General features: G+C 57.4%; 6 protein-coding genes across 6 annotated transcripts; 4 read left to right on the top strand and 2 right to left on the bottom strand.

The window, feature by feature from the left end:
- Positions 1–5,996: 5,996 nt before the first annotated feature.
- Positions 5,997–7,535, top strand: D7B24_005415 (uncharacterized protein; the record flags this gene model as incomplete). The annotated part of the gene is made up of 1 exon (XM_028639571.1): positions 5,997–7,535. The coding sequence occupies one exon, from the start codon at positions 5,997–5,999 to the stop codon at positions 7,533–7,535; it is 1,539 nt and encodes a 512-aa protein (XP_028496092.1).
- Positions 7,536–8,620: 1,085 nt separating this feature from the next.
- D7B24_005416 (uncharacterized protein) lies at positions 8,621–9,526 on the top strand (the record flags this gene model as incomplete). Its single annotated transcript, XM_028639572.1, has 1 exon — positions 8,621–9,526. The coding sequence occupies one exon, from the start codon at positions 8,621–8,623 to the stop codon at positions 9,524–9,526; it is 906 nt and encodes a 301-aa protein (XP_028496093.1).
- A 258-nt stretch (positions 9,527–9,784) lies between these two features.
- Positions 9,785–10,711, bottom strand: D7B24_005417 (uncharacterized protein; the record flags this gene model as incomplete). Its single annotated transcript, XM_028639573.1, has 2 exons — positions 9,785–9,877; positions 9,944–10,711. The coding sequence occupies 2 exons, from the start codon at positions 10,709–10,711 to the stop codon at positions 9,785–9,787; spliced, it is 861 nt and encodes a 286-aa protein (XP_028496094.1).
- Positions 10,712–12,923: 2,212 nt separating this feature from the next.
- Positions 12,924–14,098, top strand: D7B24_005418 (uncharacterized protein; the record flags this gene model as incomplete). The annotated part of the gene is made up of 3 exons (XM_028639574.1): positions 12,924–13,054; positions 13,113–13,668; positions 13,727–14,098. 3 exons carry the CDS (start codon positions 12,924–12,926, stop codon positions 14,096–14,098), a joined length of 1,059 nt encoding a protein of 352 aa, XP_028496095.1.
- Positions 14,099–14,196: 98 nt separating this feature from the next.
- D7B24_005419 (uncharacterized protein) lies at positions 14,197–14,646 on the bottom strand (the record flags this gene model as incomplete). Its single annotated transcript, XM_028639575.1, has 1 exon — positions 14,197–14,646. One exon carries the CDS (start codon positions 14,644–14,646, stop codon positions 14,197–14,199), a length of 450 nt encoding a protein of 149 aa, XP_028496096.1.
- A 1,820-nt stretch (positions 14,647–16,466) lies between these two features.
- Positions 16,467–18,136, top strand: D7B24_005420 (uncharacterized protein; the record flags this gene model as incomplete). Its single annotated transcript, XM_028639576.1, has 5 exons — positions 16,467–16,641; positions 16,709–16,967; positions 17,019–17,766; positions 17,819–18,010; positions 18,071–18,136. The coding sequence occupies 5 exons, from the start codon at positions 16,467–16,469 to the stop codon at positions 18,134–18,136; spliced, it is 1,440 nt and encodes a 479-aa protein (XP_028496097.1).
- Between the last annotated feature and the right edge of the window lie 226 nt (positions 18,137–18,362).

Below are 18,362 nucleotides of genomic sequence, written 5' to 3' on the forward strand. Positions count from 1 at the left end.
TACATTGTGATATGGATGATCTCACAACATCGCTCCAATAGCCTGGCCGTCCTTCGGCGGCTTGGTTTCATACGTGGACAAACGCGAAGGGAACCACAAAACACCAAACGTCACCCAAACTCTACTGCTAGGGTTTTTTCTACTTCGTTGCGCGTCCGCTTTGCGCGTCCGCTTTGCGCAGTAATTTATTTTCATGTTTAAAACCCAATGTTGGGTCGTGCTAATTTTGGCTGACATGTAACGGATCAATTGGTCAGTCCACTCTGATGGTGGCGCTCCACGCGGAGGTGTGCCTTGTTGCCATATGTTAGTCATGAAGCGCCGTGTTTGCACTCAGAACGTCCTGTCACCAACGTAAACACACCGACTAGATGCCTTACAGGCCTTCCATCCGGCCATGTCTTCCTTGGCAAGCATTACAGTTGTTCTTGAGAAATGGCGTGCTCGCGGGCTGGCTCTAGTGCTCGGCAGTCTCAGCATCCCGATATCGGATATCGGCGTTAGACCACGACTGACCATTTGAATGCCCAACCAAGGAGCCAACCCTATATCAAGGCGCAATCCAAATACGGACGATGACAAAGGATCGCCGAGACTAGCTGCACACTATTATGGTCTGGTGGTGTCTGGTAAAAACGCCATGTCCACTTACCTCCCGTGAAAGAAGCACGCTAGAAGGCGGTCAAGTTTTTTCTTCTCGAGGGAGCAAAACGAGTTGAGGGTGCGTGTGGAGGGAGGGTGCTGTAAGCTCAAGCGCCCTGGAACCAACCCCATGGGGGTTGCAACATCACGCAAAACTCAAGATGTTTCGGCATTCCCTCCGTTGTGCAACAGCTCAACACTGATCAGTGCTCGTGAAATTCTAAGCGACATCCGGGCTTCGTTCCGTTCGCAAATTATCGTCTTCTGTCTTCTCCAGGGCTGCTTGCCCGAAAACCGAGCCGCCGCCTGATCATCTCACCGCCATGATTCTAGTTCTTCCGAGTAGAATGAAGCCAGCGGGCAGACAATACCAAAGCAGGCAAGCTGATGATAGTCTGAACTGGCTGGAAGGGCCAACATGCAGGGACTTCTGACACGACGCCCCGCGCCGCTCCTCCCACACCACATCTGAGCCGAGCAAAACACCGTCGTCGGTCGAGAGATATCGTGAGAAAACCAGCATCGTGACTCAGATGACAGGATCGTGGCCCCGTGAGTACGCGAATTGTGTAGAGCGAGCGACACAGTGCCGTGGACATGGTGGTAGGTGCTGAGCGTGTCGCCTGAAAAGAAGAGTCTGGGCCGTGGACCCCGGGCCCACTACGGATAATGCTTGACGTAAGAAAAATGGCAGGGTGGCGGTCGAGACCATTGCCGGTCGCACCCGGGGTCTGCCCACGGAATGATCACGGAAGACCAGCATGGCCGGGTGGTTGCAAAGTCGGATATGCGTCCGGCGGGGGCGTTCGGAGTCAATACTGCAAACACTGCAGTAGACAATTGGGCGTTCGGGCACGAAGCCCCGGAGGGAGACAGGATCGCGATCCGGGCACCTGCCGACCTCCACTTGCTAAAGGTCATGACGACAACATCAGCAATGCCATCACGATGTGAGCTCAAGAAAACTGGGGGACAGAAGCTCTGACCCTGAGCGACGGAGGAAAACGTCCCAGTTCTACGGTTCGTTATCAGATCAAGAGCTTTGAACGGAGTCTTGGGAGCTGGTGGTGGGGGTCGTGTCAAGTCGATACAGGGCGGCACTTGGGACGTTGGGTGGATTTTATTGTGTAACAGTTGGGTAACAGGATTTCCGTATCTGGCGAAAGAGATGCAAGTTGGGCAGATGGGCGGGCTGTCCCGGTGCTTAGCGGGCGAGGACCCTGGGGGTTAAGAGAAAGTGGTGCATGGGGCCCAGACCACGTAAACGCTTTGCGCCTGAACGTGGTATGTCGTCCGTGCCTGACGGTTCACGATGTTTGGCGATGTTTCTTTCGGTGAATTCGGTGAAAGAGGAGCTCAAGAGTGACCGAGTCCAAGACCTGCGAGCAGATGGGGGAGAGCTTGATGGAGACCGGTGCATCGCGTCTGTCGAGCGGTTGAGAAAACGCCCAGCCCGCGGACCGCGGAGACGTCAATTTAAGACGTCACGTCACTTTAAGACGTCACGTCACGTTCTTCCTGCTTCGAGCTGGCGTCGTTCCCAGCAGAATGCGGGGAAGGAGGGCTTGCACATTGCCCTGGTCAGTACGCGCCGTGGATTTGCGGTCAGGGCGGAGAGGCGTCACAGAAGTGATCAGGTGAATTGCCAGCGTGATCATGGTATTGCGCCCACTGCATCAGAACCGTCGATGTCATGGTCCATTGTATGAGGAGAGCACCGACAGCGATGAGAACGGGGGGCCTGTGCGGCGCCTGTCGCAAGTGGCTATGCTGGAGGGTCGCTCAGTGCTGTTGGGACGCACGATCGACAAGGCAGTATTGGATGTGGTGAATCAACAGAAGAACGTTAACATCAATGGTCTCCATGAAGCTCAGAATACCGCACGCCGAGAATTGAACTGTCAGGCACTGCGGGCAAAACATCCGCCACTGCCTTCACCGAAGACGCCGTCACGATTTGGCAGTACCAGGCCGGAGGTTCGTTCCCGGCAACGAGACGCTGACTGACTGGCAGTACCTACCCGTTTGACATCATTATCTGGGGAAGGATCGCCTGCAAGGTGTGATCTTCAGTGTCCTAAACAGGTTAGACACTGGCATCAAGGTTTTGGATGACGGGGCTTTTTTTGGGGCCCTTTCCATTTCTCCAGTGCAAGCATACGGTACACACGGAAGGCAGAAAGTAAGGCAGCCACTCTACACAGGAAGTACATGTACATGGCAAGACAGGTGGGCAGGCAGGAAGGAAGGCAGTCACTAACAACAAGAAGTAATAAGGCAGGCAAGGCACCTAGGTAGGAAGAAAAGGCACCGAACACTATGCAACGACAGCTTCACCTTCCAAGGCAGGAAAAAGCTACATGGTCGCATTGCCATCCACTCCCAAGAGCTTGTGCGAGGATGATTCGACTTGAGAGCATGTGCGCGCCCCTCCATGAATCATGCATCCCCACTCCGGCCGGTCCTGAGCAGAGGAGAGAAAAAATTTTGCCATTTCCATGTTGTGATCGCTGCTACTGTCGGTGATCAGGTACCAGCAGGCGAGAAGGTGTGGAGGACGTGCTCACAACCCACCGCGGGCTCAGCTGGGAGCTTGGGCGGCTTGGGAGGGATGGACGTAAGAAAATTTCTGACGACAAAAGCCCAGAAGGGGAACACCTGGGTCAAAGGACTGGCTGGGCTCGACGCTTCTGGACGCGCACATGGTGGGGAAGGGGACCCATCGCGGATTGCGGACAGCCGCCCTCGTGATTGAGAATTTTCTTCTGGGGTCCTCTTACTGTACGAGAGACCTTGGACACGCTGCATCGTACCCGGGCACGCTCGGCTGGCACCCGGGGCGTGTCCATCCATCATGCTTCACAGCATTCCTCTGGATGAGGTGCTCAGCAACGTGGGTCCACAACACCGTAGGCATCGCGAGTGTGTTGAATGTTGTCAATGACGGAGGACAGACGGTGGATAAGGTAACGGAATCCCTCACGACACACGCACACACACTGGGCCATCAAGGTCTTCTGTACAGCTTCGGCGAGTCAATTGGTAATCCAAGCTGTGACTCAGATAGGTTGTCGATTTTGTGCTTGCTCTTCCGTCTTGGAAGCACAGTTCACTTGCGGCAAGCCCAGCGGTGGTGCAGCTACCCCGCATCGTACCTGGTGACCAGGCGATGGTTGAGCATGCTACTCAGTCGCTGGGCTACAGTACCACAGCGCACCAGCAACGCAGTCCACCGGCGGCGATCGCCTGGGCCTTAATCACGACAGGATCATGCGACGGACCTGCGTGACCAAGCTACCCTGACCTCTCTACATGTGCCCACCACTGTACAGGAGCTTGCTCCGGGCTCGACCAGTCGAGCGACGTTGGGGCATGGCGATGGCATGACGACTGCGAAGACCCAGACGTGCTGACGAAATACAGTGGGCATGCCTACGTTGGCCCCTGTGCTCACGGAGCATCAGCAGCAAAGCAGCCCCAGGACCCCTCCCTCCTTTACCATGTACACCAACCACACGCCCTCATCGACACAAGGCATCGCGCCATCCCATCCGGACAATTGCATCACACGCCATCACCGCGCGGTTGCGTGGCCAGCGGCTCGGCTGGCTACCAAGGTTCCCGGTTGCAGATGTTGTGGCAGATCGGTGTGGTTCAGACGGTCAGGCCCAACAAGACAGGAGACGGATAGGCAGTGGACGGTCCGTCGTGCCACATCCTTAATGCACAAAGTCTTTTCCAGCCGTTTGCGACGCCGCCATGGGCCCTCAACCTCGCGCAATTCGGGCCATCCATGCATGCACGTTAGCGGTGTGTTGCGGTACTCCCCGCCCGTCACGCCCTCTGCATTGTGCCGTCGCTTCTTCAAGCCCAAACTCTGTCCTCCCTGCAACCCCGTCTTGTGGACGGGTCTGACGGTTCTGACGGAGCATGGGGCACTGTCGTGAGAAGACGGAATGGCCAGAGACAGACAAAGATGCCCAGTTAATTAGGCGTGTTGGAGTAGGTAGGAGAGGCGGGGCAGAGCACGAGGGCTGGAATCCTGGACTTGCCTGTCCCTTGCCTGACACACAGACCAGACACAATACAGCCTGGCACTTGTTCTCGACGACGGCGACTGCCCCTTGAGGTTCGAGCTCCAAGCCCTGGAGCACGTCAGGAAAGGGGCCGTTTGGGCCAGGTCAGGTGCCACCACAAGAAAAAAAACATCCCTCCCCCCAGCCCCTGCCACAGGCCACATGGTTCCTGTGGGCTGTGGGCAGTGAGTCCCCAAGTAGTGGAGTGTATAAGCGGGCAGTGGGAAGCAAAGTGCAGGCACGCCCCAGGACTCCCTTGAGCACGCCCCCCCAGTGCGTGTCGAGGAAGCAGCAACGGCCCAAACCGAGCCGTGTCATTCGAAAGCGCATACACGGAGCAGACCAGGGGAACCAATTCATGACACATAATTACTCTATGAAAACCACCGGGCATCACGACATGGCGAGCTTCAGACGAATACTAATAATGTTTGACGTCTGCCCTTGACGCCATATAGGTTGTTCTCGTTCTTCATCTATTCACCTTCTGAGCTCTGCCCTCCACGTTGCGTTGAGCCTCGACGACCTTACGATACCGTTCCCATCACCTTCCATTGCCTGCTTTCTCCACCGTACCAGCTGCATCTGCACCCAGCATCGCGCAAGCCTGCTTGCTCACTTACACGGCCCCCCGGTTTATTACCCCTCCATCAGAACCGCCTTGCGCAAAGCGTTCTCTCGAACCGTTTTCTTTACGGCTCGCCAGACGACACCAGCAGCGTCTCTCTTCAGGGTCCCACGAGCATTGCGACCTTCTTTGCCCACCTCACGACCCCGACCGCCCGACCTAGCAACGCTGTCGCTGCAGCCCCAAAGCCCCAGACACCAACTAGTCCTGCAGGGGCGCAAATTTTACCCCGTCAGCTGGACACGTCGAAACTTCATCGCCCTGCCTGCCCCGGCGACTACCCCGCAATCGCTGCACCGGAAATCCTCAAGCAAGCTTTCCAGACCAACTAGCGGGCTGAATGGGTCTGTTGCTCGCCTGACGACGGCACAAGACAGAGCAGCATACCATCGCCCTCAACCCTCGATCCTCGCCTGCTCGATCAGCTGAGCTCTTCCACTGAAGCGGCCCCGCCCCCTCCATCGCCAGCTCCTCCGCCTTGCTCTCTCCCTTGTCGGACCTGAGCAATCAGAGCAGTCAAATACACGCCACATCACATCATACCGACTCCTCATTTCGAGATTTTTCCCTCAGGGACTTCATCACCGCCAAGAATAGAATCCGGGGAAATCCAGTCCAGTGCCAGCACCAGCGCAACCATCGCCGTCACCATGCCCCACAGAGTCGCAGATTTCCTGCGGTCTTCCACTGAGACGTTTTCTGCCGCTGCTGTCAACACGATCAAGTCATCCATCCGGCCCCAGCAACAAGCCCCCGTGCGACGTCGCATTGAGCGCTTCCCCTCCTACGACCCCAGCCTGTCCGAGCAGTACGACGAGATTCCGTACCTGATGTATGCACCTGAGCCTGCTCCCGTCAAGGAAAAGAAAGAGCTGGCCAAGAGGGAGCGCAAAGAAAAGGACAAGATGCTCAAGAGCCACAAGAAGGACAAGACCAACCACCGCATCTCCCTGCCGTTTGGCCGCAGTAGGGAGATCCACGAGAACCCACATGCCGCGCTCGATTGGAAGATTGAGAGCCCGCCAATCATCTTCTTCGGGGACGCCGAGTCGTCTTCGGGCGCCCTTGTGTCGGGCCAGATGATCATTGAGGTCAAGGACGAGCACCTCGAGATTGAGAACTTCTCCGCGGCCCTCAACATCCACGTGCACCAGAAGAAGCCTTTCATGGCCAACTGCGCCGACTGCCTAGACCAGTACACGGAGCTCAAGAAGTGGACATTTCTCAGCCACCCCACCACCCTGCGCAAGGGCAGGCACCAGTACCCCTTCTCCATCCTTCTCGAAGGTCACCTGCCCGCCAGCCTCGACACCCCTCTCGTGTCGATTGCCTACGAGTTCAAGTCGGAGGTGACCCTGGCCAAGAACGCCAGGATCTCTGCGCTGCCGATCAAGTTCTGGAAGGATTTCGACGTCAAGCGCTCCCTCGTGCAGCCAGACACGCCCCACCACTCGGTCCGCGTGTTCCCGCCCACCAACATCAAGGCTGGCGCCGACTACGACCAGATTATCCACTCGACCGGATCGCAGCACGCCGTCCAGCTCCGCCTCGACGGTCTCACGACGGTCAATGACGCCACCAAGACGGTGGAGTACTGGAAGCTCAAGAAGATCACGTGGAAGCTCGAGGAGACGATCAAGACGGTCGCCCCCGCTTGCAAGAAGCACCAGCCTACCACCCCTGCAGAGGGCTCAGCCCCGGTTGCGCAAAAGGGTGCGTCGCGCACCGAGACGCGTGTCCTCGGCGAGAGGCACATGCACGACGGCTGGAAGTCGGATTACACGGCCACAGACGGCCACGTCGAGTTTGGGTTTGAGTACGGCGTCGCGGCGTCGCTCCTCGCGTCTTCGAAGAACGGCACACCGGGCTTTGCCTGCGACAGCCGCTCGCTTGACGGCACCTCGGTTTCGCACGCGCTCATGATCGAGATGGTCGTCAGCAAGGAGTGGGCGCCCGCCGGCAAGCCGCACCTCGCCGCGCAGACGGGCACGGGCCGCATCCTGCGCATGCAGTACCACATTATGCTCACCGAGTGCGCCGGTCTCGGCGTCAGCTGGGACAACGAGGCGCCGCCGGTCTACAGCGACGTGCCTCCGAGCCCGCCGGCGTACCCCAACGCGCAGCCCATCGACTACGAGGCGCTGGAGATGCTCGATGCGCTCCGGACGAGCCCCGAGCCAAGGGCATGAATACACGTCATGTTGGACACATGGAGCCCATTTGGCATTGCGTCCCACATGGATGCACATGACGAAACGATAATGAGACGAAATGTTCTCATGGACACGGATAGGGAGAGAAGGAAAAGCATATGTTTGTTTGTACTGCATCTTGTCATTGGCTTAGCACTATACCCCCCTCTGTATTTTGAGTACTTGGATGGTTTTCATGAACTTGAAAGCGGATGGGCTGGTTTGTAGCTCTATTGAGGGCATTCATCAAGGGCGTTTGGGGACATGATTGAACGGCCACTCCATGGAGTAATCGGGGCATACAGACCCCGAGGCGGCGAACGCATAATTTTACTCTGATGGCTACGGCCTCAATTATTGACTGGTTCTCATGATCATGTTCTTCCGCATCCTCGTGGTTCTTACTTGTTGTCGTGCATGGCTCGTTGAGTGTAGTGCTTGCTGACTGGCGCATACCAGGATTTGCTTGCCTCTCATGTGAAGTGAGTGGAGTGGACGCCTGCCGCTGGTACTCGCGGGTTGCGTCAGAACGATACAAAGCCCCCACGTCGGGCAGAGGTCAAGTCACGTCGACGTTATTCAGCCATCACCATTGATCGATGACTGACCGACAGGCAAGCAACCTGGGGCAACACGGGGCGTGCATGCCAATGATGGGGCGAGGGCTTACCAATGACCAAAGCCCGGCCGATGAGCAATCGCCGAATGGGCAAGGGCGATGCGTGAGACGACGAAAAAGGCAGGCCCGCCACTTCCCAAGTCGAAGGTGATGATGTAATCAGCGGGTTTCCCTTTCCGCGTCGAGATGCCGCTGTGTCCGAAGGGGGTTTAAGAACCCCGCGCAGCCGCATGCCTTCCCTCCATGCCTCCTTGGATCAACGTATGCCCTCATCGACAAGTGCCCTATGTGAAGTAGTCAGAGCATGCATCGAGTCATCAAGACAGTACGCCAACTCTCCTGCAATACCATTCCATTGTCCGTGAGACGAGCATCAGGGACCAGCATCGCAGCGCCCAGATTCACCAGCCTCGCCAGATCCCAACCACAAGCCAGATCGGCGAGCAACAGCACAGCCGCCGCCATGACGACCGGCACCTTCAAGTACATCGACCTTGACTCCTTCACCGGCAAGCCGTGGGGCAAGGTCGACGTCGACAAGACGTCCTTCCAGAGGGTGGAGCGCCAGCGTTCCGTCGCCGACATGCGCGCGGCCGGGCTCGACAGCTTCTCCACGGAAACCGCCGGCTTTGGCGTCTACCACGCGCCCTCGCTTGAGAAGACCTTCACCGACGACGCCGCCGTGCGTGGGCCCTACTACGCCGAGGTCGAGGCCCTGCTGCGCGCAAAGTTGCCAGGCGTCGCCAGGGTCGTCATCTTCGACCACACCATCCGCCGTCGCGTCGAGGGCGCCGCCCGCCAGCCCGTGCAGCAGCTGCACGTCGACCAGACGCCCTGGGCCGCCGAGGCGCGCGTGCGGCGCCACGTCGAGGACCCTGCCGACGCAGACCGCCTGCTGCAGGGCCGCTACCAGATCATCAACGTCTGGCGGCCCATCGGCCACCCTGCGAGCGACTTCCCGCTGGCCGTTGTCGACTGGCGCACCACGCAACCCGACGACCTCGTCAAGGTTGACCTGCTGTACCCCGTGCGCGCCGGCGCCGACGACGACGGCGATGACCGCGGCAAGGAGGCTCTGCCCGACGCCGCGACCGTCGACTCGACCGACGGCTATGCCGCCCGCGGCGAGACGTTTGCCGTCGCGCCGAGCGACGCCCACAAGTTCTTCTACGTCAAGGACATGACGCCCGACGAGGCCATGTTCATCAAGTGCTTTGACTCGCGGAGCCAGGGGCGCCCGCGCGGCAAGCCGGGCCGCGCTGACTACACACCGCACACGGCGTTTGTCGATCCCCAGACGCCTGAGGGGGCCAAGGGGCGGCAGAGCATCGAGGTGCGGTGCCTCGTGTTCTACGAGGATGAGGCATGAGGCACGAGGTATGAGGCATGAGGCATGAATTATGTGGGCAAACCATAGGGATAAGCGAAAAACATCATGTTCTGGCCTTGGACTAAATTGGACTTCTTGTTTCAAAGGGGAAAAAAAGGGGGTATCTGGAAAAAGACTCCGCTGGAGCCGGCATATGTGCTGAAAACATGTGTATACGTGCGCTTGTGTGTACGTGTGCAAGAGTGCGGATGCCAGCGTCCGCCCATCCTGCACAACCTCCAACGCAAGAGCAGGCTTCTAGCCCAGGTCCTGCGAACGGTAGACGGCGACGTAGGCAACCTCCATCATGGCACCGTAGCCACCAAGCGTCTGGTCGTTAGGATCTCCAGGCTATCCACGTGTTAGTCACAAACTTCTATCTTGCACTGCGCAAGGTCGTTGCAGCGAGTGACTTACCAGGGTCCCGCCGACGGCGACGTTCAAGATGAAGTAGACGGGCGACTGACACAGCGCCTTCCAGATGCCCTCGCTGCCGATCCTCGCGCCGCTGACCTGGTGAAACTGCTGGCCGTCGCGGAACCAGGTGATGGTCTGGACGCGCCAGTCCGGCGCCGTGCGGTCAAACTCGAGCCGCCACGCATGCCAGTCCCCGTCCGGCAGCGCCGTCGGCGCCCCGATGCCCGTCGGCGTGTTGCACGCGCCGCCGCCCTCGCGGTCGCAGTGCACCGTCCCCGTCACCTCAGCCGCGCCGTTGACGCGCTCGAGTATGTCAATCTCGCCGCACGCCGGCCAGTCGACGCCGTGCCGCATCGCGTCCCCCAGCATCCAGAACGCCGGCCACAGCCCCTGCCGCGTCGCCGCGTCGTTGGCCCCGAACCGCAGCGTCGCCTCGGCGAACGTCACGCGCCCCGCCTGCGGCGTGAAGACGTACTTGCTCTCGATGCGCCCGCTCGTCCACTGCCCGCGCGCGTCGCGCCACGGCACGAGCTGCACGGTGCCGCCGCCTGAGATCTGCACGTTGCGCGAGTCCTCAGTGTACTTTTGCAGCTCGTTGTTGACGTGGATGTCCGTCATGTAGTTCCACGTCTTGCCGTCGACGCGGTCGCCGGCCGCGCCTGTGAACTCTTCCGACCAGAGCTGCTCGAAGCCGCCATACGTCGGCGCCGTCCAGGCTGCCGCCAGGGGCAGGGCTGCCAGGACCGTTGGCAGGAGGACGAAGCGCATAGTGGCGGGTGCTCGTTGAACGCTGAAAGTGAGCAATGTTGGTTTGGTGAAGGGTCAAGTGCCGCAAGAGGGTGTCTGGGCTGGCAAAACGCAATGAGTGAGGGAATAGAAAAGAAAATGAAGGGATACACAACTTGGTGCGCTTAAAAGAATGTCAGGCGCGACGTGAAAGGAATGGCACGTCCAGCGAGCTCGAGATGGTGAGGATGCCCAGCGGAACACGAGGATGGGATGAAAGATCCGAGGGTCGAAGTAGGGGGTTCGCCCCGACATTTAGATGGAGGTCACCATATATATGTGTAAACAGAACCAACCGACGACAATGCCGTCGAAACGCCAGATCAGACCAAGCCAGCGGAAACGCTTCACTCTCCCGAACAGGAACGCCCAAGCTCGCATTTCTCAACCCCCTTCCCTTTCTTCCTGGCCCAACAAGTCCAGCCCAGACCGATGCATTGCAAAGTCATCTCGGAGGACCCCCGCGGGACGGCAGACAAGCCCCCTCGGGGAGGTGAGCGTGAAACGGGGATCGACGAATGGCAGGCTTCAGAGGTGCTGAGCCAAGGGACAGCGGGAGAGCGCCAGCGGATCTGGGCCTGATCGGGGCAAGACGAAGAGCACGCACGCGGCAGGACAAGGGGGGTGGGCTTGTGGTCGTGGTGGGGTGATGAACAAGGTGGTTGAAACGTCAGGGGGTGGCCAATTGCGATGGCGATACGTGCCATGGCTTGCGGGAGTTTGTTGCGTTGGGCGGCGTGCGTGCGACGTGGCGAGCCGGCGCTTTGGAATTTCTGTCTCGGAGCCGTCAGTCACATCGCCGGGCGCACAGGTTCGTCTGGTGATTGGATAGGACCTTTCATGAGGCTATCTTGTAGAGCGTTGCCCAACAATGTAAGTCAGCAGATGCCAAGGTAGCGAGAGTGGTTTCATCAATGATAGAGGGCCAACGGAGGCCCAGGCCGGGGCTTCTGTCAGCTAGATTGCTCCCTCGCGTCACATTGCTTTGGTGGATTCGGTAGCGATGCCGACCTGGTCCGCGCATGAATTTCCTTGTCGGACGAAGACAGGATGACATGCCAGACAATCGCAGTGCTCTTCGATTTGCATGGGGATGGGTCAGTCGGATGAACCCAAGGGGTTGTGGCTGTACGAGCCCCAGGAGAGCTAGCATCGTGGACTCAGAGTTGCATGGCACACTCTACAGCTCGCATGGCAGACCGTCCCTTTACCCGCAGTCGAATGAACCGAATGCGCCCTTGGCATGTGTTTTCCGGGCACGGGGATCGAGGACAAGGCCAAGCCAGGGCCAAACACCAACGATCCTTTCACGGGGACAAACAAGAGACAAAAGGGGTGCCGCACTGGCATCTGAGTGTTCGACACCCCAACTGGACCGGCGGCGCTTCCTTTCCGACAATGCGCTCTTTATCAGTCGGTGGCCTCGCGCCGTGACAATGCGGAGGCCTTGGAAAAGGAGCTTGGGCGATGCCTCGTTTCAGACTCCGGCTTTGAATCCCTGTCTCGAGCCTGTTATTGGGCATCGCAATGCTCGTCGTCTTAAGGTGCCTTAGGTAATCACGTTGCCCCTATTCCTGGAGTCTGGGAGTGTGTGTTCTCGAAAGAATACAGGCCCCAGCAGCGATAAACATCTTCTGTTTGATGAGACCCATGTAGTCAAAGGCTAGAGTTTGCACTGCTTTTGCACTCATTCACGTCATCAACGACGTGTCTATTAGACCTACAACTCGTGCACGATGCCAAGACCGATTCAGCAGGACAGCAGGGATCGCCATTGATGCCATTGGCGCGCATCCAGCTGAATGGAGACTTACGAGGCAGCGCGATGATCAATGCCGTCCTTTACCCCAGAATATTCCGACTGTCCCCCGCATTCTGGGTCGAATGCCGAAATGCAGCGTCTGCTTCGAGTCGAGAGGTTGGCTTTGTCGTCAGAGGCCTGCACCTACCCCGCGAAGCTCGACTCGGCTCCTATGGGCTTGGATCGTGAAGATCCGGCCATGTGAAGCGCTCATCGTAGATTGGTGCGGAAGAGATGCATTCCTGGGTGTGTTCGGAGTCGTGGCAATAGTCTCGGACGAGAACCTATGCTTAAAAACGGCCATGTCTTCCTTCCACCCGCAGTTGACCAAATATTTGGCAGTGCATTCGTTGTCGAACTCTGTAGAAGCGCCCATCGTCAAGCCCCATAATCATGTTCGTCAGCTGGAAATCAACCCTATTCCAGAGCGTTCTTCTTGCGAGCAGCTCGTTGGCCTTTGAAAACCCTATCCGTGCTCCGGCCCCCGATCCTTCTCTGGTGACGGCAGATGGGGTGTACTACCTGTGCGAAATTCTCACTTTCTCATGGTCTCGGCGAACAGGCTTGCTGACCGCATCACAGAACATTCACCTCCTACGATAAGATAACCATTGTTCGATCAAAGACGCTCAACGGCCTGATCGACGGCGAGCAGCGAACAGTATGGACAGACACAAACACCACGCGCAACGCCAACATGTGGGCCCCAGAGCTTCATCATATTGACAATGTCTGGTACATGTTCTACTCGAGCTGCGACTCGGCTCAGCCCTGCTGTGACAGCTGCAGCACGAGGGTCCTGCGGGGCTGCGACAGTGCCGGGCCCTACGACTGCGAGTTTGAGCATCTCGCCGATCTGATCCCCCCAGAAGGGCAGCGCGGCGGTCGCGACGATAACTTTGCCTTCAGCATCGACGGCACCTTTCTCGAGGTACCGGGTTTCGGGCGCTACCATGTGCTGAGTATCCGTGACAAAGAGTTCAACCAGGCGCTGGCCATCACGACGCTCGACACGCATGAGTGGACGGTCGGCGCGTGGCATGTCATTTCCATTCCCGATCAGCCGTGGGAGCGGAACGTCACGGGAGCAGCTTCGATTCCGCAGGCCGATTTGGTCGGTGTCAACGAGGCCCCTCACGTAAGTGCTCGCAGTCTACCCCGACACCGCCACGACCCGTCAGCTGACCCCTATCCAGCCCCTTGTTCACGGGGACGATCTCTGGCTTTGCTACTCTGGGTCCAACTGCGGAACGCCCAATTACTCCCTGGGTCTCCTCCACTGGAACGGTGGCGACCCTCTGCTGGCCTCATCTTGGGACAAGACGGGCCCGGTCTTCGCACAGGCTAACGGTCTTTACGGCACGGCGCACAACTCATTTTTCACGTCTCCCGATGGCACAGAAATTTGGAACGCTTTCCACGCCACGAAGCAGGCTGGTGGTTCCTGCGGAGGGGATAGGTTCACATCGGCTCACATTGTCACCTTTGACGAGAACAACGTGCCAAGCTTTGGGGAGCCGCGCCCCATCGGTGAGGTCCAGGTGCCTCCCAGCGGAGAGCAGGCATGAGATGCATTTGCTCATCGGAACATTGTAAATAGACCGCAACTTATTCAAGCCAGCATGTGCGAATTCATACGAGACACACACCTCAGCAAAGCGCGCCTCTAAGACAGGTGCTCCAGGTCACACTCGAGAATCCACCTCATGACGGAGATCGCCATGTCCTTGGCTGCTGCCTCTGTCGAGGTCGCCTGGCCGTTATCCCAAGTCAACTCCTCGATCTGAGCTCGGTAGCCCGAGGCCTTTGACTGTGCACCCTGCTGAGACGAGATTCGGCCCTTGATCTGGAATTGCTGATTCGCGGTCCAGCTGCGATAAAGTGACACCAGGAAGATGCCGTCGGCGTCTGGTCCTTCTGCCCGGCTCATCCAGCGATCTTCCATGGAGAGCGGCTGAAACCCCTTGAGAAGTTTGGTGACGTCGCTCTGTGATAGGTCCAGTGTCCACTTTGAAACGATAGGATTCGGCATCGGATTGACTTTCCAGGTTTCCCCGACGACTCTTTCAAAGGGAACGCCAGGGAACCCTTGCGCGGGGGCTGATGTGGAAGCCATGTCGGTCGCTGCACTGTTCAGCGAGAAGCTGTCCTCAAAAGCGGACGAAAACGCAGAGCAAGCGTTGGTTAGTGACTGTAGGTTGACAACGCGGTTTCAGCTCTGTCGCCGGGAGCTGGGGTACTGCGACTTTATACCTCGGTATCTGCGAGCCAGCAATGCAATGAGGGCCTGGCTGTGATTGGTTTGCAATGTCCCCTCTTTGACGCACTATCGTGGCTTCAGAAGCTGAAGTTCATTCTCTCTCGGGCTGACTAAGATGCACGGCTTAGCCCGCTGAAGCTGACAACATGGCCTTGATAGCCCGCGGGGGTCGAAGTCAGATTGGACCAGTGCATCCGAAGTCATAGAGTTGGGTCGGTGGGATTGGTTTGCATCACTCTTGCAAGCAATTAACCCTGATGCCGATGGATGACGTGCGATTGAATCACGAATCGTGCTCTTATGTATGAGCGGTCTGCAACAACCTTCATTGTAGGAGGAAACCTTTCTTTTGGGGCCGGGGCGGTAATGAGATATAACGATGACACAGACAGTAGAGGCACGATTCATGTTGCTACACGATCTGCATATACTCATACCGGATAAGGACCGTAGGGTCTCCCCCCCTCTACAGACTTGGAATATGAGTCTGATGCATGACGTTGCCTGAGCTTCAAGTATCAAAAGCCTCGCGGCCTGCGCAGGCTTGTGAACTAGTCGCGGAAGCGTTTGAAGACCCAAACAATGTCCTGATCTCGCAATAAAGGCATTGCCAAACGACCACCGAGTCTGCTCATGAAGCTATGCGTCATGTGTCTTAGATCTTCTCATAGGTTAATTATCAAAGTTGATTTACATACAGGTGACGACGATGTCAACGGTCAGCGAGACAACGCTGAAGCATAGAAAGCATTCGCGGACGAGTGAATTAGATTGCATTCCGTCATTTACTTCGACTTGAATCATATGCAAAGTCATACGAGGACAACGATATGATTGATCCATCAACCTAGGCTTTCATTCGTGGCGTGTTGAAAAGGGGATTGTACAGTCGCGTATGTATTCGAATACAAGGCCAGCAGAACAAGGCGCTCGATGTGCAAACGGGTGCGGATAGCTCGTGATGGAGACCAGCGTATCAAGCAATCAGTAGCCCCATAGCAATTAGCTTGAGCAAGGGTGAAAATGTGTTTCCGATCCTTTTAAAAAAAGAATCAGCATGATCGAATGTAGGTGGTGGCGGCTGGGGTCATCATTGCCATCCGGCACATTGGACTCTAAATAGAGCGTCGCATGATGACGAGGAATCTTCCTCGCGTTAGAGAGGACGGTTGGTAGTGTTTTGACCAAAGAAGATCTTTAACGGTGATCCGTATAATGGGACCTGACGTCCACGAGCAGTGTTACACAATGCCGAGACCTCGCGACTCAGCATCCGACAACCCCGACGGCATACGGCTCCGTGGCCCTGACAGGCACAAAGCGGATCACTTTTAATTGACAGACCCTCTTTCGAGCTCGAAATCAACCTTACTTGGGCGACTTCCGTGCGTTTTCATCATCGCATCCCCGCATCACCCCAGCACCCGCTACCCAGTATGCCGGAGCCTCCCCCTCCGCGACAGCCGAATCCGCGCCCGGGTCCGACGTCCCGCCCGTTTTCCAATAATTGCAGATGATCTCTGAGCTAATTACCACGCACCCCATCGCGCCATCTCGTTCCATGGCATATAAGGACAGGCTGGTAGACGGGCGGCCTACTGCCACCCAAGCCCGGGGTGCAGGGACGGATCTTCTAGCCGAACCAGACTTGACGAGTCGATTTTCATCACTGAGCCATGCGGTCAATTGCTTTCTACCTCCAGTTCGCGCTCGCCGCGGCGGCAATCGTCAAGCGATGCCCTCAGCAGCCCGAGGAGCCTGGCACGGGGAACGCGACAAAAGTGTATGAGGCCGAAGATGCTACACTAGTCGGCAGCACAAGGGTCGCGACCGAACTCGCTGGTTTCACTGGTGAGCAGATGCCTTCCACTTAGGAATAGAGAGTAGACAAGATTCTTCTGCTGACACGACGTCTCAGGCACTGGCTACGTAACTGGCTTCGAGGGACCCAACGACAAGCTCACCTTCACTGTTACGAGCGCGAAGCAAGGCCTCTACGACCTTACCATCCGCTACGCCGGTATCTACGGCAACAAGTATACCAACATTGTCCTCAACAACGGCGGCACTGAGCAGGTCTACCTTCCCGAGACCACTGACTTCCAGAATGCTGCTGGCGGACAGGTGCTTTTGAATGCTGGCGACAACACTATTGACATCCTGACCCACTGGGGATGGTGAGTCCCATCCGATCTCTTGATGGTGTTTTGCACTAAGCAGATAGATAGGTACCTCATCGACTCGATCACCATTGCACCCACTGCCCCTCGCGGACCGCACAACGTCAACGCCAACCTCGTGAACCCCAATGCCGACGCCCCGACCAAGGCCCTCTACAGCTACCTCCGCTCCATCTACGGCAAGAAGATCCTCTCAGGTCAACAGGAGCTCGAATGGGCCGACTGGCTCCAGCAGCAGACTGGCGAGACCCCGGCTCTTCTCGCGGTTGACCTCATGGACTACTCTCCTTCCCGTGTCGAGCGTCAGGGCCAGGTCGCTACCACTGTCGAGGACGCCATCGAGTTCCACAACCGCGGCGGTATTGTCTCGGTGCTTTGGCACTGGAACGCGCCCGTTGGTTTGTACGACACCCCGGAGCAACGCTGGTGGAGCGGTTTCTACACGGCTGCCACTGACTTCAACGTGGCTACTGCTTTGGCCGACACAACCAACGCCAACTACACGCTTCTGATCCGTGACATTGATGCCATCGCTGTTCAACTCAAGAGGCTCGAGGATGCTGGTGTTCCCGTACTCTGGCGCCCACTTCACGAAGCCGAGGGCAAGTGGTTCTGGTGGGGTGCCCAGGGCCCCGAGCCCGTCAAGAAGCTGTGGAACATTCTGTATGAGCGCCTCGTCAACCACCACGGTATCAACAACTTGATCTGGGTGTGGAACTCTGTTGAGGCGGACTGGTACCCAGGTGACGCGACGATCGACATCCTCAGCGCAGACGTCTACTCCCAGGGCAACGGCGTAAGTTGAGGAACTGCAAGCGGGAGAGAAACCAGGCTAATTGACGTCACAGCCCATGTCCGGCTTGTACAATCAGCTCGTCGAGCTAGGCAACGATAAGAAGCTGATTGCGGCATCGGAGGTTGGCGCCGCGCCGCTTCCCGATCTTCTACAACTTTACGAGGCTCACTGGCTATGGTTCGCCGTGTGGACCTCGCCCTTCATCAACGATCCTGCGTGGAACAGCCTCGATGTTCTTCGTGAGGTAAGAATTGGCCGAAAGAGCTGCAGAATTGCTGAACGCTTTGCTAACAGCCATACACAGGTTTACGGCAGCGATTATGTTCTGACGCTGAGCGAAATCCAAGGATGGCAGGCAGCACATAGCTGAACGCTCCACCCTTGGATGAAAGTATGGCCTGTATCCTGATTGAATCGCAAGTGCGCGTCTGTTTCCCATTCGTATAGTGGCCAAGCCACGGATGTGGGAGCAATTGGCATCTTAGCAGCACTTGTGTTTGGATATATCCAGACAGCGAGTAAGACACAGAATTGACGTGTACCTGCTCATGCCCAGGCTGCGATGTAGATAATCAATATGCACAATTGATGAAGAA

The sequence above is a fragment of the Verticillium nonalfalfae genome, assembly GCF_003724135.2.
Source record: "Verticillium nonalfalfae strain VnAa140/NRRL 66861 chromosome Unknown scaffold_33, whole genome shotgun sequence".
Taxonomy (NCBI): domain Eukaryota; kingdom Fungi; phylum Ascomycota; class Sordariomycetes; order Glomerellales; family Plectosphaerellaceae; genus Verticillium; species Verticillium nonalfalfae.